The sequence below is a fragment of the Rhipicephalus microplus genome, chromosome 8 (assembly GCF_043290135.1).
Source record: "Rhipicephalus microplus isolate Deutch F79 chromosome 8, USDA_Rmic, whole genome shotgun sequence".
Taxonomy (NCBI): Eukaryota; Metazoa; Arthropoda; class Arachnida; order Ixodida; family Ixodidae; genus Rhipicephalus; species Rhipicephalus microplus.
The window spans coordinates 107,402,251-107,426,014 of record NC_134707.1 but is presented as its reverse complement, the minus strand read 5'-3'; the positions used below and the strand labels follow the sequence as shown (position 1 = coordinate 107,426,014).

The following is a 23,764-nucleotide window of genomic DNA, read 5'->3' as shown; positions in this document are numbered from 1 at the left end:
CAGTCACGCTCGCCCTCTCCTGATCATTTTCCACTATCTAATAGAGGTAGCACCACGGACATGACGAGAGGAAGATCTCCCAGTCCACAGCAGGGAAACTAAAAGCAGCGACCTTAGGGGGGAAGGTTGTGAATTGCCAATGAGTTCAAAATCCCCGATTACCACCACACGAAGCCCCACACATTTCGAATAAATTAACGGAAGATGAAATTGTCACCACCAGGACACTTTCATTTGACGGTCACGATGTGATGGCAGTGGTCAAAACTGGTGTGGACTTTTCAATAATGAGTGCGAATCTGGCCGACAAACTCAAGAAGGTGAAAATAGAATGGACGGGACCGAAAATCAGAGGAGCTAGACGCCAGCTGCTGACGCCTACCGGAAAGTGCATCGCAAGAATCAAGATCAGGTATTCATCATTTGTCGCACCTTATTCTTTCTGAGTGTTGTAGACAGGCCATCTTGGGTATGGATTTCTTGCGGGAGAACGGTGCCACAATAATATACCGGATGGTGTACTGATGCTCTGAGCGGACTATAGCGCAGTGCAAGTCCATGCACGTCATTGACGACGTGACCATATCACTGTCATCATGCCGCCTCGTCTTTGTCACGTGTAACATGCAGCATACTGGAGAAGGTGTCGCAGAACAAGTATCGACGCTCTTACTCTCTCGAGGAGAGGAATTGCTATTGCCAGAAGTCTCATCAGTGTAGTGTATGGGCAAGCAGAGGTCCTGTTGACGAACTTCAGCAACAAGCGTCGACACATTACAGAGGGTACCACAGTGGCATACTTCGACGAAATCATAGAATTCGGCGAGTGCTTTGCAGTGCAACAGGCAGAGATGCCAGCCGCTTCAGCACGCCCACATGTCGATGTGAGCACAGATTTATCGCCAGCGCAGAGGCAGAGTCTTCCAGATATTCTCGACCAGTTCGAAGATTGTTTTTTATTGACCTTGAGGGTAAATCAAACGCCACTGACAAAGCACCGAACTATAACAGAAGAGAGGCAAGACCGATTCGACAAAACCCATACCGCGTGGCACCGAAAGAATACGAAGCAATTCAAAAACAAGTCCAGAAAATACTCGATGATGACATCGTCCAGCCGTCAAAAAGCCCTTAGGCATCATCGGTAGTGCTGGTTAAGAAGAAAGACGGCAGCTTACGCTTCTGTGTGGACTACCACAAGCTGAACCGCGTGACAAAGAAAGACGTATACCCATTACCATGTATTGACAATTCACTTGACAGGCTGAACATGCACGCTTCTTCTCTTCAATAGACCTGAGAAGTGGATATTGGCAAATTGAGGTCGATGAGCTAGAAGGGGAAAAAACTGCTTTTGTAACACCTGAAGGGCTTTACGAGTTTGAAGTCTTGCCTTTCGAATTCTGCTCAGCTTCAGCAAGATTTCAGAGACTGATGGATACCGTCCTATCAGGCCTTAAGTGGCAGACGTGTCTGGTATACCTCGACGACACCATTGTTTTCTCAGCAACATACGAGGAACATCTAAGACGGCTGCTATTAGTATTTCAAGCAATACGGTCCGTCGGCCTGACGCTGAAAGCTGAGAAATGCCATTTTGGTTTCAAGAAACTCCAGTTCTTAGGACATGTGGTGAGCCATGAAGGTGTTCGCCCAGACCCCGACAAGATCGATACCGTCCGAAACTTTCCGGTGCCGAAGGATAAGAAGGCTGTGAGACGTTTTCTTGGCCTCTGCGGCTACTACCACAGATTTATTGCCAACTTCTCGCACATAGCATCGCCCTTAACACGTATAACAAGAGACGATGTTCCAATTTTGTGGGGTGAAGAGGAACAAGCAACATTTGACAATCTACGACAGTGCCTGCAGACACCACCTGTGCTTGCTCACTTTGACAAAGACGCTCCTACTATGATCACACCGATGTCAGCAACGTAACTTTAGACGCTGTACTCGTCCAGTGGCAAGACTCAGCCGAGCGAGTGATCGCATATGCAAATAGGAAGCTTTCCCGTGCCGAGTCCCATTATTCCACCACGGGAAAGAAATGTCTTGCTGCAGTATGGGCAGTTATGAAGTTTTGCCATACCTCTATGATCGTCCCTTCCCCGTAGTCAGCGACCACCACTCCCTTTGCTGGCTGCCCAGCTTGAAGGACCCATCTGGTTGGCTAGCGCCTACAAGAATTCGATATGGCAGTCGTCTATAAGTCTGGGCGGCAGCACTCCGATGCTGATTGCTTATCCAGGTCACCTATGAAGCAAAACAATGTCCCAGAAGAGGATGACATGGTGGTTCTAGGAGTGGTCGACACGGTCACCATTTCGTCTAAGCAAAAAGCCAGCGAGTTGCTCCCGCTTAGTAATTTTCTTAACGGCCAGTCTACAAGCGTTCCCAGGATATTTGCAAGGAGCCTGCCGTCATTCTGCTTGCGCAGTGATGTCCTATATCAGAAGAACTTTTCCTCCAGCAGAAGTGCCCACTTGTCGTCCCGAAATCCATTCGCAATGCGATCCTGAGCGCTTGTCATGATCAGCCGACCTCCGGCCACCTCGGATACACATTGGCCAGAATCCAACAGAAGTATTACTGGCTGAAGCTTCCAGGCACTGTAAAGCATTACATCCGCACGTGCCTGGATTGCAAATGACAAAAATCACCACCTTTAAAACCAGCCGGATTGTTGCAACCAGTTCAGTGCCCACCGTGCCTTTTGCACAAATCGAAATGGATCTCCTTGGACCATTTCCGACTTCCCATACTATAAACAAGTGGGTATTGTCGCTACCGACTATCTTACTTGCTACGCAGAAACAAAGGCTTTATCAAGCGAAAACGCAGTAGAAGCAGCTTGGTTTTTCCTTGAAAATATTGTTCTGAGGCATGGTGCTCCTAGGATTATAATAACGGACAGAGGTACTGCTTTCACGGCCATGCTCCTCAAGTCAGTGCTCGAGCTCAGTGGAACAGCGCATCGAAAAACTACCTCCTACCACCCATAAACCAATGGCTAAATAGAATTCCTCAACAAGACAATTGCTGATATGCTGAGTATGTACATTAACGTGGATCATAAAAATTGAGACAACGTTCTACCATACGTGACCTTTGCCTATAATACGCCGCGGCAGAAAACTGCCCGAAGCACGTTATTTAGTCTTCTTCATGGCCGTGAAGTGACGACAATGCTTGATGCCATGCTGCTGCATGACTGCAACGATACATACACGGATGCTCAAGCTTTTACCCAACGAGCTGAAGAGGCGCGCGGCAGCTTGCACGAGTGCGAATCGCCCGGCAGCTGAGTTACGATGCACAACATTATAACCTGCGACACCAATACGTCACTTATCAACCAGGCGAGAAAGTGTGGTTTTGGAGCCCTATTCGCCGACGCGGCCTCTTTGAAAAGTTACTAAAGAAGTACTTTGGTCCCTACAATGTTGTACGGCGTCTAAGTGACGTGAACTATGAGATCATCCCTGACAGTTCCTCACTCGCCAGCAGAAATCAGAAATCAAACACGTTGTGCAAATGAAGCCATACTGCACTGAGCCAGTTGCATAATATGTCAACTATATACACCACATATTTTGTAGCAGAGCATCGGAATTATGCTTTTTCTGGAGGGAGGCGAATGCCGCATTCAACCTGCAGAGAAGAGCTCAAGCAGCAAGAAAGGAAGACGAAGCTCTTGTCCGGTCCTCTTTACGAGTGCCTTGCATGTAACTAAGTGAACGCTCCTATATCCGACTTCTGCTGTGTCTGCGTCGTGACAATATATAATGACGTATAATTTCATTAAGCATTTCACCTTTTTTACATTATTTTTAGCGTTTGTATGGCATTGTTTGTGATGAAAGGCAATGGTAATTCTTTGTCTAAAAAAACAAAACAAAAAACATGCTTGTCCAATTAACCAGACCTTTGTTGTAGCACCATCATGCACGTAATTTATCGATGAAAGCTTTCTGCTGAACTCTCACATGAGATTTTTGGGATGACTATTGGAAAATAGGCTTGTGCGAATATTCAAGTGATTTGAATATTATGACGAATATTAGTGATTCAAATTCACTTTGATTAGACTTTGAATTGTTCAAAATTTTGAGGTATTCGTAATGAACGAATAGATGTAGATTAGTCCGCATGTAACCTCTGTAAATGTTGTTTCACTGCAGTAGAGAGGTGCTAAGGCATGAAAGCACATGTTCAAATATATTGTGGCAAAGCCTTCGAACAGTGAGTCGTCCTCTCCAGCGCCTTCCAGTAGGTCACCACGACCCGCTCATAGTAACCAGCTGCTAGGTCGCCAGGCGGCTCCCTCTTCGTACCCGGGGTAGTTGTGGCGAAGCCTTCGAACAGTGGGTCGTCCTCTCAAGCGCCTTCTAGTGGGTCACCCTTTTAGCAAAAAGAAGAGCAGCTCGTGCAGAGAGTCGGTACCCACATTGACTGTCGCTGTCAAGCATCATCGACAAGTGTCCCCCAATAAACGTCTCAACAATTTGGTGGAGAGTGCTGTGCCCTTCCAACACTTTCGGTTAACAATCGATGCCCTTGGAGCTTCGACCCCGTACCGTGCCTTCTACCATGCACCAAGACGCCGCGCAGCAAACGCTTCCTCCTGCGCCGACGCCATGTTCCGGTGTCCCCCGCATCTGCGATCCTCCTGTCTTCACCGGCGCGGATGGCATTGACGTCGAGGACTGGCTCGCTATGTACAAACGCGTCAGCATCCCCAATCATTTGGACGAGGCAGGTAAATTCGGCAACCTGGTTTTCTACCTCCCGGCTGTGGCCGGCATGTGGTACAACAGCCACGCATCCGATTTCCCCACTTGGTCCGCTTTTAAAACCGCCGTCGTCGATGTGTTCGGCCGTCCTGCCGTTCGTAAGCTGCAAGCCGAACAGCGGTTACGTGAACGAGTACAGCAGACCGGTGAGTCCTTCACAAGTTACATAGAGGACATCCTTGACTTGTGCAAGAAAGTAGACGCGAGCATGTCAGAGGCTGACAGAATTACCCATGTTCTAAAAGGCATCGCCGACGATGCGTTCACCATGCTCCTGGTCAAGAACCCTCGCACTGTGGCAGAGATCCTTACACTATGCCAAAGTTACGAGGAGCTGCGGCGGCAGCGCTCGATGACCCGTCAACCACCTTCACGTGACGCTGTTCTCTCGGGCTTGTCCATGCTTCCTGACCACACCTCCTTGCTCGCTGAAATCAAGTCATTTGTGCGTGAGGAACTTGCCTGCCAGGTGTCTTTACTGGCTTTTGCTTCCCCGAACGTGCTCAACAGCCATCAAGCACACTTCTGCCTCCCCTCCGCCGAGCCATTCAGCAGGAAATTGCGGAGGTCGTTCCTGAATACCACCAGCCGCCTCCAGTATCTACACCACACAGTTACGCCCAAGTTGTCGCCAGGCCACCCCCACCGATTCCTGTGACTGGACCCCTTGGTTACACCGAAACCATCACCAGGCCCCAGGCCTTCGGAGAAACTGTGCCGCCTACATATGCCAACGTCACCCACGTGCCCCGTGTACCGCCCACTTTGCAGTTATATCAGCAGCCGGCTCGCCCATCGTGTTCTGTGACATGGGTGGGACCCGCGAACCGATGGCGCACTGCTGACAATCGCCCCATCTGCTTTGCTTGTGGTTGCGTCGGTCACGTAGCACGCTATTGCAATCGTGTGCAGCAACCGCAGGTTGCATTCAATTTTCCCAGCCAATCAAGCCGCTCTTATAACCAACCGCCGCCTACGTCACCGTCGTCCCGCCCCGCTCCATCTACCCGCCGTTCACATTCTCCGCGACGTCTCTCACTGTCGCCGATGCGGCCACGTCCACTAGAGGGTGATCAGGAAAACTAGTCGTCGCAGTCCACGAGGCAAGGGCTGCGACGCTGTCGAACTGCGGAAGCCCTCAGGAAAGCCCATCGAACGTGATAGACGTGCTTGTGGATGGTGTTCGTGCATCTGCCCTTGTAGATACTGGAGCCGCCGTATCCGCCATGGACGCAAAACTTAGCCGATTACTGCGCAAAGTGACCACGCCACTTTCCTGGCTCTCTCTCCATACAGCCAGCGCCCAAAGCATTCACCCTACAGCGATGTGTACAGCCCGCCTCATGATTCAGGACGTGATGTATGCAGTCGAATTCATCATAATTCCTTCATGCTCTCACGACGTCATCCTAGGATGGGATTTTCTCTCCCGCCACGACGCTGTCATTCATTGCGCACCAGCAGAAATAGAGCTGACACAATTCTCTTCTTTGATGCCGGCCGACAGTCCATCTGCTGCAAGCAAGTTACTCGTCAGGGACGACACGCAAGTGCCTGCAAACTCGTCCGTGGCGGTGTCGGTCTACTGCGCAAGTCTTTCCGACACTGCTGCACTCCTCTTGCCATCTCATCGTGTTTTCACCAGAAAAGGCTTGCTGGTTCCTTTCGCGACCGTGCAACTCACTCACGGCAGCACCACTATTTTTGTTCTGAACTCATCCCCGTACAGTGTTACGTTGATGCGAGAGGAATGTCTCGGCAGCGTGGAACCCATCGAAGACGCACAAGTCATGGATCAACCTGATGACTCGCACTGCCGAAGTTCCAATACGCTTAGTGCTGTTTCTACATCTGTTTCATCATCCGCTGATGTATTCGGTCCTTCCATTGCCGACAACCTTACTCCGGTCCAGCGCTCCCAGCTTCTGGCCCTGTTGAAAGAATTCCGCTCTTCTTTCGATGTCGCTCAACCTTCTCTCGGCCGCACATCCACTGTTACGCATCACATCAACACAGGCGCACAACCACCACTACGGCAACGTCCATATCGCGTACCTCCCACAGAACGCCGTGTAATCAACGAGAAAGTGGACGAAATGCTTCGCCGCGATGTTTTCGACCCTCTAACAGCCCCTGGGCATCTCCTGCCATTCTCGTCGCGAAAAAGGACGGTTCTGTGTGGACTACCGACGTCTCAACAAGATCACTCGTAAGGACGTGTACCCACTACCGCGTGTGGATGACGCGATTGACAGCCTGCAAGGAGCCGAATTCTTTTCATCTCTAGATTTGCGCTCAGGGTACTGGCAAGTACCTATGGCTGAGGACGCTCGACCGAAGACCGTTTTCGTCACTCCCGACAGCTTGTACGAATTCAACGTCATGCCGTTTGGGCTGTGCAATGCGCCTGCCACTTTTGAGCGCATGATGGATACCGTTCTGCGTGACCTGAAATGGCACACGTGCCTGTGCTACCTCGATGACGTCGTCGTTTTCGCTCCGGACTTCTCCACGCATCTTCAACGCCTGCGGCATGTTTTAACGCGTCTGAGTGACGCCAGTCTGCAACTGAACTTAAAGAAGTGCCGATTTGCAGCTCGGCAGTTGACAATACTCGGCTACGTCGTGTCCAAGGACGGAATTCTCCCCGATCCAGCCAAGCTTCGGGCCGTGACCGAGTTCCCCAAGCCGACATCCGTCAAGGAACTGCGCAGTTTCATAGGACTGTGTTCCTACTTTCGGCGCTTCATCCGAAACTTCGCGTCTATCGTATCGCCGCTGACAAAGCTGCTCATGGTCATCACAGTGTGACGACGCATTCACAACGCTCCATCGTTTGTTGACATCGCCTCCCATACTCCGCCACTACGACCCTACGGCCCCTACAGAGGTACACAAGGACGCCAGTGGTGTCGGTCTCGGCGCTGTCCTTGCGCAGCGCAAACCAGGGTTCCCGGAATATGTCGTGGCGTATGCAAGCCGTACGCTTACAAAAGCCGAGACTAATTACACCGTCACTGAGAAAGAATGTCTCGCAATCGTCTGGGCCCTTACCAAGTTCCGACCTTATTTGTATGGTCGCCCATTTGATGTAGTCACCGACCATCACGCACTATGCTGGTTGTCGTCATTGAAAGATCCCTCAGGCCGTCTCGCCCGGTGGGCACTTCGTCTGCAAGACTACGACATCTGCGTGCTGTACCGCAACGGAAGGCAACATGCTGACGCCAACGCCCTGTCGCGCTCTCCTTTGCCTGAATACAATGCCCACGACTCAGCGTCTCTCCTTGCCGTTTCTTCCATTAGCATTCATGCCATTGCTACTGAACAGCGCAAGGATCAATGGATTGCCTCACTGATAGACTTGCTGACTGATCCATCTACTCCATCCACTCGCGCGTTGCGTCGTCAAGCCCACCATTTCGTCGTTCGCGAAAACCTCCTCCACCGACACAATTACAACGGTGACGGCCGCCAGTGGCTACTAGTCATACCCCGCAGTCTGCGCTCTGACATATGCGAATTATTTCATTCTGATCCGCAATGTGCGCACTCCGGGGGTATCGAAGACTTACCACCGCATTCGCCAACAATACTTTTCGCGCGGCATGTACCGCTACGTGCAGAAATTCGTTCGCTCCTGCATAGAATGTCAGCGCCGCAAAACTTCAACGCACCTGTCGCAGGTAGGTCTGCAACCTCTACCTTGCACTGCCAGGCCGTTTGGGAGCGTTGGCATCGATTTGTATGGGCCACTTCCACTAACGTCGGCTGGTAACAGCTGGGCCATTGTTGCTGTGGACCACCTCACGCGATACGCCGAAACTGCCGCTCTCCCCGCGGCTACAGCGAGCGATGTGGCCTCCTTCCTGCTCCAACGATTCACGCTGCGAAACGGCCCACCTCAGGAACTGCTCAGTGATCGAGGCCGCGTCTTCCTGTCTGAAGTCGTCGAAGCCATTCTCAAAGAGTGCAACGTTGCTCACCGCAAAACTGCTGCTTACCACCCGCAGACGAATGGCCTCACTGAACACTTCAACCGTACGCTCGGTGACATGCTCTCCAAGTACGTCGCCGCCGATCACACAAATTGGGATGCCATTCTACCCTTCGTCACCTACGCATATAACACCACCCCTCAGAGCACTACTGGCTTTTCACCTTTCTTTTTATTATATGGAAGGCACCCGTCGCACACCATCAACACTATTTTTCCGTACAAGCCAGATCCGTCAGAGTGGGCGGCTATTTCTGCTACAGCCATGCTTGCTGAAAAGTGTCGAGAGCTTGCAAAAACCTTTACAGCGCATGATCAAGAGCGGCAAAAAGGCATTCGCGCTGACACCAGCACTACTGCGCCCACGTTCCTCCCTGGAGCGCTCGTCTGGCTCTCGATCCCTACCACTTCAACTGGCCTATCTTCAAAACTATTGCCCAAATACGAAGGCCCCTACCGTGTCGTCGAACGCACTTCCCCTGTAAATCACTTGATCGAACCCATCGAACCATCTTCGGACATGCGCCGTCGAGGGCGCGACATTGTCAACGTGGAGCGCCTGAAAGCCTACCACGACCCGCTCATAGTAACCAGCTGCTAGGTCGCCAGGCGGCTCCCTCTTCGTACCCGGGGTAGTTGTGGCGAAGCCTTCGAACAGTGGGTCGTCCTCTCAAGCGCCTTCTAGTGGGTCACCCTTTTAGCAAAAAGAAGAGCAGCTCGTGCAGAGAGTCGGTACCCGCATTGACTGTCGCTGTCAACCATCATCGACAAGTGTCCGCCAATAAACGTCTCAACAATATATTCATCATCATCCCCATCAGCTGGACTATGCCCAATGCAGGGAAAGGCCTCTCCCATGATCCCCCAATCAACCCGGTCTTGGGCTTTCTGCTGTCATGTTACGCCCGCAAACTTTTTTAATCCCATCGGCCCACCTAACTTACTGTCTCCCCCTCGTGCGTGTAACTGAACGGATTCTCTAGGAATCCGTTCAGTTACCCTGAACAACCACAAAGAGGACTTTATATATTAGTTTGCATATATTTCTCAGTCACGGTGGTTTCACTGCAGTCAAGGAATGCTAAGCCATGAACACACCTGTTCAGGAGAAATCGACACTGCCGTAAAGCCCCACTTTATGGTTAAACATGGTTAAAGGGCCCCTGAACCCCCTCCGACATTTTCCCAAACATATCAAGTAAACAAACGCATTGCGCGCAGAATGCCGTCACGATCAACGACGCCACACGCCGCAGCGCTACAGGTAGCAAGCGCGCCACAATTCCTAAAAAACAATAGCTTCTCCTTTCCTGTCCCCGTCATTACCGCCACTGACATGTGTGACATCACCAGTGAAACTGGATGACATCACCAATTTTGATGCCTGCGATTGGCCGAACGACAACCGATGACTTCCGGTCACTCTGCAAACAGCTGTTCCCACGCTCCTTGCTGTTTTTGGTCGTGTTGCCGCTTGCGAGTTGACATCTGCGGTCCGTAATGCAACCGCCAAATCGCTAGCGTAGGGGCACGGGCCGGCACGACAGCAACAGCAGTTAGTCAACGGTCAGTGCACCCAGATGACACACACTACACAGCTGATGGCGAGCTGGGGCGTGGGAGTGGTGGATTGCGGCAAGCGGAAGGAGACGCTGTCTCGAACAGCACGTCAGCGGTGACGTATGCCACGCAAGATGAGGAGGGGCACTCAGCTGACTCAGCGAGGAGGGGCCAAGCGGTTTTGGAAGAGGGTAGCATAGAAAAAAAGAGAAAGAAGCGATCTTCGCATTTCGATCATCAAAAGCGTGTAACTCCGCTATTACGGCACCATTTCGAATAATTCTCAGAGCTACATGTTCATTGTAAACTCAAGCAAACTTCCTAACGCCAACTAAATTTCAACCTCAGGGTGGTTTAGGGGCCATTTCAATGAACATAACGCCTTTGCATCGGTTCATTATTTTTTAAGTTTAAAAGGTTGTTATAACGACTTATATGCTTTGAGTATAGTAAATTCTGAAACGTTACATATTTTACATGTTATCACTGGTATTCTACCAGAAGCTAAATCCTGCTACTTTTCAAAGTTGTTTTCACGTCATTTGAACCAAAAAGAAGAAAATTTACACAGGCCTTATTTTAACTTTTAAAAATATTGTGCACGTTAATTAGGTCATGACCAATATGCCCATTTTGCTTTATATTATGTGATACATACTATTTGAATTTGATTAGAAATCAATCCAGCAGAACCACTATTCGCTTCTAATTCGCTTTGAACCTAAAATTCAATAGTATTCGCACAAATCTAGCAAGAAAGTTTTTTTTTCCTCTCTCTGCCTATCTCTTAGGTCTTGCGCCAACATTTACACCAGAAAAATAAAACGCTTGCTTCAATATTTCATCTCAAAACGTCATCACTACGAACACCACATTAACAGACTGTTCCAGAAATATAAATATTTTAATGTAACGAATGTTTTATTTCTAGAAAATTTAAGACACCTGAACTTTACAATCATGATGAAAGTTTTTTTAATGACTTCTCTGTACCACCAGCCCTGCACCGCAACATAATGAGCTAGCGGTCAGATTTATTATTCAAAATATATAAATCTGTGAAAAAAGAGCAGTGCCATCATCACCAACAATTATTCTGGACAGATGTACTAACATAACCATATGTCCACGTTATACATCCTCCCACAACTGTGTCTCCTTTTCAAAGTCCTGCAAGAAACTTATTACATGGGTTCGATGATAGCTAGACAACACCATACAAGGTCAGCAAATAATTAATCCAAAAAACGTAGGAAACATCATTTGCAGTTCCTGATGGGTGACAGGCAAATGTCACAGCTATTTCGGCGGCCATCTCAGACACACTCGAAAAAAAGCTTGCTAATTTCTTGCACTGAAAAGAACAAGTTGCTTGAATGTTTGGGAGAGAAAAAAATCTCTGGTGGTGTGAAAAACTTCTCGATTTTACAGAATCTCGTCTAAATGTTTGTCAGAAAAATGATTCTGAGAGTATAGTTTCAACATTGAATTTAGCTTACATATTAAAGAAATGCATTCGTGCTGGGCATTCAAAGCTTAATAACATTGCTCCACATTTTCTGCATACATGTCGGAAAACTTTGCCTAAATATTTCATGTTTGAATTTTTCAATTGTAATATTGTGCTGTGTATGGATATTTACATGTAGTGAATACTTACTTTACGAATGCTATTTATTGCCTTAAAAATATTTTTAAAACCCCAAAGTTTCGAAATTTTACTAAAAAAATCATCATTTTGATGCACCCTGACACTCAATTCACATGACATATTGCTCCAAATATCCCATATAGCTTTTCTTACATAACAAACTATGTCATTACGTTTTCTTTCTCCATACACGACAGTGACATAGACATTCAAAGGATACGCTATGGCTCAGATGTGTGGCTGTTTAACATTAGCATCATGAATGTTGCTTTAATACTGCAAGTTCTTCACACTCACTTTGTCGTTGAGTGGGAGGCGATACGGGGCTCGACGCCGGCAGAGGCATTGCTGCGGTATCGACGTCCGGTTGCACCGGCAGCGGAGCAGCATCTGCAGGCGGTTCAGCTTTTGGAACAATAGGTGCGGCTCCCGGCAAATCATCCTCGGCAGTACTCGGTCTCGGCTCAGCTCTCATCGATGGCTCAGCTTCGGGCAACAGCTCGGCTCCAGGTAATGGCTCGGCCAACATTTCTTCACGGACCTCCGGCTCAATGGCAGGTCCTTCCAGCCTTGGTAACGGGCTGCCATGAGGACTTGTGAGATGAGGCGGGGGCGTTCTGCTTTCAACTCTAAAACAGTGTGGCATGCAGGATTGTCAGGTTATGTTTTGTCCAGTGTCACTTGCGTCGTATTCAGGAGGTCATTGAAAAGCACACTGACCATGCTGAGAAATGGTGAACTCAACAGCTTTGAAGCTCTAAAACTAGAACAAGCAAACACGCAAGTCATGTTCTTCTTTCGTTAACATGTATTGCACTGTTTTTTTTTTTTTTTTTCAGTAGTAATGCTTGGTCACTTTTTCAGACCACTTTTTCGGAGCCTTCAAAGCGGCCTTCAACAACTACTCGAATGCAACATCTGTTGCCGATGACTGTGTACGAGCAGCAACATGGAAGATGAGGACAGAAGAGAAGAAAAATTTCGGCACGAGCAGTGGAACAGCCACAGGGATGCCTTTAATGCCGTGTGTAGATTCATTAAAACTACTCGGGTACCATTTTTATCTGGTATTTAAAATTATTTGTCATTTAAACAAGGTAAAACCTAACTTAGTTTTCAAAATTGTTTTCATCAGGCTAATACGGTGAAGTCTGGAATACAAGTTCAAAAGCATAATACTTGCACTCTTAATTTAGTGTATAACGTTTTATTACCATTTCATTTCTGTCTTTTTTAAAATCCCATACCATTCCGAAAATAACACTTAAAAGTCTCAACATTGAATTTTTAGCCAATCCACCAAAGTACGTACGTGCCATTTGGAAAAAAAAACAGTAGAATGAACATGGATGTTCCTGGTCTAGAGAATTGAATGAAAAAAACTTTATTTCAGTCCTGCAGGACGCGCCTAGCACGTAGCGGGCGTCTCCCACGTAGGGACCGCCAGGGAGTACCTGGCGGCTGCTTCGTGGGCCTGCTGGACGACCCATTGCTGGTCGTCGAGAAGTGAGCTTCTGAAAAACCTCTCCCACTTGTTTGAGGTAGAGTCGGGAGGAGTGTTTCTACACTCCCAGAGCATGTGTGAAAGCGTTGTCATGTGTCCACACGAGGACCACGTGTCGCTAGGGTATGCATCAGGATAATAAGCGTGAAGCTTGGCAAGATTTGGGTACGTGTGGGTCTGTAATAGGCGTAGGGTTAGCGCCTGCAGTCTCTTAAGTTTGGGATGTGAAGGTGGAAAAATTTGGCGTTCAGGGTATAAGTGTTTTGCGATGTCATTGCACGTAATGGGTGCATTCCAATTGGTTTCCAACTTGGAGAGATGGGGTTGCAATGTGGCAGTGCGGTCGATAAGTGCGCACGCTGAATCATGGGCTATCTTGTTGAAGTTGGATAGGCCACCGGTTGAGATGGGCGCGGAACCAGATGACAGTGTGCTGCTTCAGGGCAATCGGGTTCGCGCTGCGCAGGATTCGTAATGCCTGGTCGGAGATGACGCCATGTTCAAAGGCTTTGATGGCCAGTCTGGAGTCGCTGTAAATGGGTTCCTGTTTGCTATCGAGCATACCTGTAGCTTTAGCTACTTGCTCCGCCACTTCGGGGTTCCAGGTGAGGATTGAGGCAGTTAAGAATCTGCTGCACGGATGAAGGCTCGGTTGTTGTGATAGGCAGCAGCGTCCACGAACAAGACGTTGTTTGCTTCCATGTCTATTTGCTTGAGAATGGTGGTTGCCCATGCAGGACGCCTGCCTCTGTTGTATTCGGGGTGCACATTTCCTGGAATGGGAGCGATCGTGATAAGAACACTAATTTCACGGTGAATCAGAGTCAACCTGGGCGTCCCTGGCCGTGGAGGAGAAGAAGCCGAGCTCGCGCAGAATGCGGCAGCCTGCCTTGGTGGTCGTGAGTCGGGTCAATTGCATACGTTCCAGAGCCTCAGCGATCTCTTCTAGCATATTTTGTATGCCAAGCTTGAGGAATTTATGCGTTGAAGTGGTGATAGGGAGGCCCAGGGCCCGCTTGACCCCCTTGCCAATAAGGGCATTGAGTTGATTGCGCTCAGCACGTAGCCATTTGTGTATAGCGAAGACGTACGTAAAGTGTAGGCTAGTGCGAATGTTCTAATGTTTCGAATATTCGAACAAACAGCTGAGTATTCAAATTCACTTCGATTCGAATTTAAATTATCGAATATTTTCGAAGTATTCGCAATGAACAAAACTAGTCCACATGTAATCACCTGTAAGGGTGGTTTCACTGCAATGTATAAATGCTAAACCATGAAAGCACCTATCTAGGAAAAATTCATTTTGCCGCAAAGCCCCCCTTCAAATTTAAAGGGGCCCTGCAACACTTACTGAGCATGGTCAGAAAACGCTGCTGATCGGAAGCCAAGGCTACCGAGAACACGCGAAGCAAATATTATAGCGCAGCCCGTGGCCTGTAATTCACAAAAAATTTTCAAAGCAAAAATTACTTTCTTCCCTCGGCAAATGACAATACAAGCGCAAAAAATCACTTGTCACACCCAAGAAGGAATATACGGCTCTGGTCACAGCCATTGGCTGATTTGAGCACGGCACGCTTGTCGTTGCCGTGGCTGCCGCGGAAGGCCGCCACTTGTCCACCAGTACTTGCGCGATTGCACTGATAAACCGTGTATTCGAAGAAAAAATGAAAAGGTGCTTTAGGTCACGAGGTGCTCGTGATGTATTTTTATCTCGCAGTGTCTTTCCTTCCTGCTTAGCTTACAGCTATTTCATCGGGACAAGAAGAGAGAATGCAATTGCAGCGTGCGACAAATTTTGCGAACTCCGCTTGTGCTGGACTGATTCTAGAAGCTTTGCGACGGTAAATTTGTGAAGCAACAAGCATGTTTACTGGCTCCATGACTACTTGAAGAAGTGTTGCAGGGCCTCTTTAAAGGAACATGTTACCCTGAAATCAATTCTTTATTTTATTAAGCTTGTTATGACGGCTTATATGCTCCAAGTATAATCAATTTTAAAACGATAAGTGCCTTGCAGGTTGTCGCTCGCATCCTGCCGAAACTACTACTCAAGGTTGTTTCAACTTACTTTGAACGAAAAAAAAAAATGGCATTTGCATACAGCCCCTATTTCAATTCAAAAGAAATATTGTGCAGGTTTGTTAGGTCATGATAAATATTCCTTTTTTTATATGTCATACATACCATACGAATTCAATTCGAAATTATTCAATCAAAATCACTATTCGCTTCAAACCTAAAACTCTCTATTCGCACAAGCCCAGTAAACTGGCACAAGATAAAACACATGTACAAGGCGCAGCAGGTTATCTTCTTTGAGGCCATGGTGCCGATTGGCTACTCTACGTACGAGTCGTATGGCATTCTCAGTCTTAGTCCTGAGCTTCTTTACTGTTTGGGTGTTGGTTCCGCCGGACTCGATGATCATGCCGAGGATCCTGACGGTGTCTACCCTGGAGACTGCATGACCATCTGTGGTGTGGAGGGTGATGTTGTGTTCCGCCGAAGGTTTCCACCCTTTTGGCGCCCCGGCGTTTGGGCAAATAATATATCAACAGCTCTGACTTCACGGGTGAGCACATGAGACCAGTCTGTTCGAGGCAGGACTAGCCGGTTTTGATGGCCTCTTGCAGCGTGGGCTCAATGAAGCAATCTGGCCCTCTGGAGCACCATATGGTTACATCATCCACATAGTGTGGTATAGCCTGTTGATTTTCGATAGTCGTTCAAAAAGCCTGATCATCACGAGGTTGAAAAGCGTCGGCGAGAGGACGGATCCCTGAGGAGTGCCCCGCTGTTTGGGTTCCACTTCTTCTGACAACAGGTCTCCCAAGCGGTGGATGGCTCTGCGTCGAGTGAGGAAAGAGCGAATAAAGTAGTAAAATTGAGGCCCAGGCCGAGGTTTGCGATCGCTTTCCAGATGGACGTGTGCCTTATAGTATCAAAGGCCTTTTCTAAATCAACACCGAGTGTAGCACAAGTGTTCGGAGTGTTTCCTCCGTCTAGAATTTGATGCTTTAGGAGTAACACGGTCTAGGGCTCAGGTTTTAATTACGCAACACTGTTTCTGCTGCCGAAGTCCCAGAGCTATCACCCTATTAGGACTACTAGTTCTGATGGCATCCTTGGAGCGGCTGCGCAAGAACCATGGCGTCATCAGGACCAGCGTCACACAAGCTATCACGCTCCTGACAGACAAACTGCAGGCGGCCACTGCCGATGCCAGTCAAGTTGACACCCACGTTACCTACTTTATCCAGAAGGACGTCAAACTCGTCAACCTCAACAAAGAAATCTACGACACAACTGACGACTACGCTTAGGAGGAATAGCGCGAGGCCGCGAAAGAGTGCGACTGAAAGGTACCGTACACTGCATCCCAAGTGCGGTTCTTCTTCCGAGAAGAACCGAATAGTATGTATAAGAAGAGAGAAGAGCAAGCGAAGGGACGGCACTCAGTACTGCGACGTCAGAGGCTACGATAGCGAACGCTGATGCCAGTAGTGATAGCATCTAAGCAATTAACGAAGTTAGTGACTCTTCACGCCGAGTGACAGATGTGACGCCCAGTCGCGGAACCATGCCACCTCATCGAAAAGTGGTCCTGCCGAAGCTGCAGACTTCGTTTTCGGGCACACTCTGCGATTGGCAGTCCTACTGAGATCATTTCAGTGCCACGATACACCTAAACGAAGGCCTTTTACAGATCGAGAAGTTTAAGTACCTTCAGTTTTATTGAGCGGTGCAGCAAAAAAAGCAATCGAAGGAATCCAACTAACCGAAGACAATTATAGCATCGCGATCAGGACCTTGATGAAGCAATTTGGTATGCGCGATGCACTCGTCAACGAGCACGTGGATCACCTGCCCGCCTTAGTGCTAGCCAAGTCGACGGCAGATGTGGAGAAACTTCGCCTGCTCGAATTTTTATCTTGACCAGTCTGGGCATCCCACCTGCCCAGTACAATGTGGTCTTCATCCACATCCTAATGAAGTGTCTGCCTGTCGACCTCACGATTCTCTGCAACCAGAATGTGAAGAAAGCGCCGCAAGACACCTCTGACATCACGTCCTCTGAGGAGAGAGCTCGCCAAGCAGCAGAAAGACTTACGTTCCCGCGCATTCAGCTTGAAATCAGAGAGGAGTGCAGGTCAGTAAGAACAGCATCAGATTTTTCGCATTTGCTAGTTGAATACGTCTTTTAACATGCACCCGAACCAGTGGGACATCTGCCAACGACCTCCACACACGCTGTGCCAAGTCTGTTGCAGATACAAAAGAAGCTTGCACTAGAGCACTGCACTGGCCCGGGCTGGCCCGAAAGCCTGGGCCCGACCTGGCCCGCGGGCCGGGTTAGGCATTGTTATCTCGGGCTCGACCCAGGCCGGGCTGGGTTAGGCATTGTTGCCGGGCTCGGGCTCATGAGCTTCAGGCTCGGGTCAGGCCCGCGCCAGAGGCAGGCCCGTATCAAGCCCGGGTCTCATATACCGGGTGTTTTAAGAAATTACAGAAAGGAGGCATCCGCATGCTACTTGCGGAGTTCCCTTTACTTAGGAAAAAGGCATCGTCAGATGTGCACGAACATTGTTTACGCCAGTAATTAAATAAATTGAACTTTTAACTTTCTACACAATTTAAAGCGGTCAACTTATCATTGAGGGTGTTTTCGAATTGAATGGCACGTGGGCTGTTTGGCGTGCCGGTTTTGGTTTTACCAGCTAAATCAGCCATATTTCATCGCTCCGTAGTGATTAACAGTGGCTGCCTTTCGAAAATTTTAAAGTGGCTATAAACTAATCGTAGAAAGAACTTTGATTCGCCCATTTGACTCGACCGGCTATTTCCTATGGTTGAAAGCTTAATTGTTTAATTCTCTGGGTGATTCCACGTAAGATCTAACAAAGCATGGCTGGTCAATCTCTTAAATTGCTTTCAAAATTTTATGTATTGTTGCCTGATCAGTGGAAGGAAAAGATCCGCAATGGCTTTTGCTGTAAAAAAATTTTTTTAAGCACAGTAAATCAATAATGATGGAGAGGTGGAGTGGGACGCTTACCTGCTTTGCTGCTTTTTTCGAATACGGCGATGAATTACAACAAAATATATCGAAGCTACGACGCGATTGATTCCGCCGCAATCGAATGGGCGGTCGGGGCACGCAAGCGGCTGTAGTAGAGCTGCTCCTAGATTTGGTGGCTGTTTCCGTCGCTGACACTCATGGCAGCCGCGAATAAACTGTCGAACAAAAGTTAACATCCCTCGCCAGTAGTACCGCTTTCTTAAACGTTCGTAGGTCTTGAAGACACCGGCGTGAGCGCATTGCGGGTCGGAGTGAAATGATGCACAGATTGTAGAGCGCAGCTTTCGGGGAATAACGAGTAGCCACTTCCTGCCGTCTGGTGAGTAACTGCGCCGGTACAAGATGCCACCTCAAATGGTGAAGTGCGAAGCCTGGCGTCGCATTGCTCGAGTGGTTGGAAGCGTCGGTACCTCAGATAAAATGTCCAGAAGCGAAGTTATCCATGGATCGTCGCGCTGCGCAGAGGACATTGTATCGATGTCAAGAGCTGACAGCGCGTGTTCTATATAAGATATAGAGGCAGCCTCAGTGGATAGTGATTATCGCGAGAGCGCATCAGCATCGGCATGTTGGCGGCCGGAATGATACACGACGCGGATGTCATACTCTTGATGTCGCAGAGCCAGACGAGCAAGGCGACCTGATAGATCCTCCAGCGACGACAACCAACATAAGGCATGATAGTCTGCAACTACAGCAAACGTGCGGCCATATAAGTATGGGCGAAATTTCACAATTGCCCAAAGTATGGCTAAGCACTCTTTTTCGGTAACACTGTAGTTTACCTCAGCCTCGTTGAGCGTTCTGCTCGCGTAGGCGACGACATACTCAGGGGATCCAGGCTTGCGTTGAGCGAGAACTGCACCGAGACCAACACCGCTGGCATCTGTATGGATCTCAGTTGCAGCCGTGGGATCATAGTGGCACAATATGGGCGGTGACGTCAGGAGATGGGGAACAGTGATAAATGCGTGATCACAGTCGGAAGACCATGACGAGATGTCGTTGGCACTGCTTAAAAGTTGGGTCAAAGAGGCAATTATGGAGGCAAAGTTGAGCACAAACCGACGAAAGCAGGATCCTACAAAGCTGCGTAACTGTTTTACAGTCGCCGGTTTGGGGAATTCAGTGACAGCGCGTAGTTTAGCCGGGTTGGGAAGAACGCCATCCTTTGATACGACGTGACTGAGAATGGTGAGCTTTCAAGCAGCGAAGTGGCCTTTCTTGAGATTCAGTTCGAGCTGCGCATTCTTCAGACACGTGACGACATGTTTTAGGCGTACAAGAAGTGTTGCGAAATCGGGTGCAAGGACGACGATATCGTCAAGGCAGCAGAGGCATATGTTCCATTTCAAACCCCGCAGAACAGAGTCCATCATGCGCTCAAATGTGGCCGGCGCATTTCAGAGGCCGAAGGGCATGACATTGAACTCAGCCCATCCGGTGTCACGAAGGCTGTTTTTGGATGATCAGCATCTGCTAAGAGCACCTGCCGATACCCCTGTAGCGCCGAAAAAGAAGTAAGCCGCGGGGCTTGTGAAGCGCGAGCCACGAGGAATTCTAGAACGGCCTAGCTTCAAAACCTGGTTTGACGTTGCGGCGGTGACTACGCCTAAGCTTGCTTCCCGAATAAAGCCTTGACCTCGGCACGGGCTCGTCTTGACCGTCTTGCCTCTCCTTCCTCGACATATGGTGACCCAGAGAACGCACCCTTCGACGAGCTATCGGCTGTCATGTTCCCGCGACTCCGTCCGCCAGTGCCGCCGTTCCAATCGACCTACCCCAAGGTATGGTTTATGCAGCTCGATGCCGTTCTTGCGGTGAATGGCGTCACGGACCAGCTGCTGACGCACGCCATTGTTCACGACGCCCTTCCGGTAGAGCTGCGTAATATCTCTGCCACTTCAAGCTGTAGCCCACAGCCTTACGATGACCTCTTCTCTGTGGTGCTGGCTTCCTACGGCCTCATATACCGCCCACTTTCGTTCACCCGTGACTTCCCTGTTTCCCGTGAGTCACAGAAAGCGGTGCCAACCGGCCATCATCCTTGCCTTGACCAAGCCTTCAATTGTCTGTCTACGTCTCCTTCAACCTCCCATCCGGCCACTAGCGATTCAACTCCCGCACCCGACTGCCCACGTGAAGAGGTTCAGGACGTTCGTGCCAGCACTGGACAAGTCAGCCACGAGGACCGTCTCTCGTCCGGCCACTAGCGCGGCGATTTTCGCACCCGGTGGTTGCAGAACCGACGAGGTTCTTCCAGACGTTTCTGCTGCCGATGACCAGACTGCCACGAGATGCGTTTTTTCAAAGTCCTTGGCTGATAGTCCTTCAGGCACGCTCGCCACCTGGTCCTCCTGCCCCACTCTCACGGCCCACAACCCCTGTGACATGCTAGTCCCCACGACCACTGCATCGCCACATGCCCTGTAGTTTGCCACGACCACAGACATCGTCACGCCCGCTATGCGGCCCCCGATCGCGAAGGCTTCGCCGTCGACGATGTCCGAAAGCGACTTCCTATCCACGTCAGTGCTCTGTGCGTCCTGCCAGCAGCCACTAGGATCTCCATCAATGTACCTTGAAGCGGAAGCTGACCCCTGCCGGACACGACCGAACGTGCGGGATGTTGCCACCGTAACCGACGCGCCAACATACGACGTGCCCGCTCCGCTTATAGCAGAGCACATCACACACTTCGTGCCTGCCACAGAGGCAGTCGTCAGCCACGTCGACCTGTGCATGAGCCCTCATGCACCGACTGCCGAAGGGGTTTTTACGACTCCTGAGACGCCGACAGACTCTTCTCCAGAATTCGCGTTTGCTCTGTCACATGATATGCCTCCTGCCATGATATCGACGAGGGGCGCGAACCAGCAAGCGTGTAACTAGAATGCAGGCATTCCCTTTGACACGTCTTAAGCCTCGTCCACCTCGACCCTATGCGCTGACCGATCACGTGCCCTCCTTCACATGGTCTTTCGAGCACAGCGCTTTCGCGTCAGTCAACACGAGCTGCCAACGTTAGTGGCCAAACTGTCACTTCTACGGGCACCTTTCACAGCCACGCCCGCTTGTGCTACCTGGACAACTCATGAACGCACTCACCAAGCCATCGTGGGACCTGCTTGTCTATAAACACGCCCCAATGGCTTCTTTTTCGGCCAGTACGTTTCTCCCAGTGCCGACCACCCGAAAAATCATCACGAACCTGTGTCCTTTCATGTTGACAACCTGGACTTCCAAGGCGAACATCTTACGGATTGTCTTTCACGTACCCAGTACATGTACATAGTATCTGTTCCTCTCTTTCTTTTGTATTATGTTTTCGATCACGCAAAGCGCTAGGGGGGGAGCCTATGTAGCGCCATGCTAGATTTGGCCTACTGGCCGCGCCGAAGAAGTGAGCCATGGGGCTCATAAAGCGCGAGCCACGGGGAATTCCAGAACAGCCTAGCTTCGGAACCTGGCTTGACGCTGCAGCCGTGATGCTGTCTACGCCTGCGTCCCGAATAAAGCCTTGACTTCGTCACGGGCTCGTCGCGACCGCCTTGCCTCTCTTTCCTCGACACCCTGAACGCAAATCTAATGACGAAAAAATCTCGGCACCTTGTAAGCAATCAAGGGCGCCATGAATCCTGGGCAAAAGGTATACATATTTGCGAGTGATCCTATTTAAGTGCCTGTAATCAATACAGAAGCAAATTGTATTATCCTTGATCCTAACAAGAACGACAGGTCATGCCCATGGACTTTGGGAAGGTCGGATAACGTCGTGCTTGAGCATATCGTCAATCTGTTTGGTGATAACCTGATGTTCCGCGGTGGAAACACGGCATGGTCGCTGTCATACTGGCGCGTTAGAACCCGTGTCAATGCAGTGAAAACAAATTAGAGTTCGACCAAGGGTAGGTTGGGCAACGTCAAAAGATTCACGGAACTGGTAGAGCAGCTGCAGAAGCTCAGAGCGTTCAGATGGCGATAGTCCGCCAGCGATCTATGAAATGGAAAGCTCGGAAGGTGGTATATTGGAATGGTTGAGGGCACTGATGGCGTCGTAGTCACCGGAACAATCGGGCGGCATGGTAAAAATTTGTTCTTTATCGATAGCATGCACGTGTCCGGTTCACCTTGAAACAGTTCGACGGAATACGGAAGGGGATTGATGAGGCAAAGAGCACTGTTTCCTTCAGAAATGGAGAGGGTTGAATAAGGCAGAAGAAGTGATCTTCGACTAAGGAAAAGGTTTGATGGTTCAAAGAATGCAGCTTCGTCCTTAATGCCGTCACAGAACACGGGGAGCAACACAGCTGCTGTCGGAGGAATTTCAGTGCCTTCGCTGCTGTCGGAGGAATTTCAGTGCCTTCTTTGACGACGAGTTTGTGTACGGCGGGCTGAATGCGGTTGGTTGGTTGGTCGTAAAACGAGAAAAGTTTAAGTTCCGATCTTGCACAATCAATAATGGCATGGTTACGCGATAAAAAATCCCTTCCGATTATGATGTCGTGTGAGCATGACGAAAGGACGATAAACTCAACAGTGTAGTGGTCCTTCGCGATGATCAGTCGGACAGTACAGGCGGCTACAGGCTGAACCAGGTCCCCACTCGCTATTTGCAAGGACATCATATCAAGAGGCGAAGTCACTTTTCGGAGCTTGCTGCAAAGTTTAGCGTCTATCACAGAAATGGCAGCACCGGTATCAACTAGAGCATATGCTCGAATACCTTCTACAAAAACTTCGACAATATTCAACGGCAATGTCTAAGGACTTGAGCATTTCGACAGCGCAGTTCTTGCCTCCTGAACTGCGGCGGTTAATTTCCCTCGTGTTCAGGAGCTGGCCGACGACGCATGGGTGACAGGGAGTGAGGATGGGTTGAAGGTGAGCGACCAGACGTAGTATGCGGATAATCCCGTGAAGACGAGCGTGACTGAGGATCTGAATTTTCCAGACGAGCTAAAATAAGGTCCATGAAGCTGTTCTGCGTGCGGGCGTCTGTGTACCCTGGCACGCGATGACGGCAGTAACGGGCGATATGGCCAGGACCGCCGCACGCACAACAGATAGGCCAATTATCGCGCGTTCTCCAAGCATTGGCGACGAGGGGAGTAGCCCATGCGGCGGATGGGTGAGTTGAGGCTGTGGTAGCAATGGGAGGAGCCCAGGC

General features: G+C 49.5%; 1 protein-coding gene across 2 annotated transcripts in view; it reads right to left on the bottom strand.

Moving 5' to 3' along the window:
- LOC119165129 (uncharacterized) overlaps window positions 1–23,764 on the bottom strand; it is a 92,636-nt gene that overhangs the window by 34,676 nt on the left and 34,196 nt on the right. For both annotated transcript variants that reach the window (XM_075872458.1, XM_075872459.1), the window contains exon 9: window positions 12,302–12,633. In XM_075872458.1, the coding sequence (XP_075728573.1) occupies window positions 12,302–12,633 (332 nt within the window). The remainder of the gene's footprint in view (window positions 1–12,301; window positions 12,634–23,764) is intronic.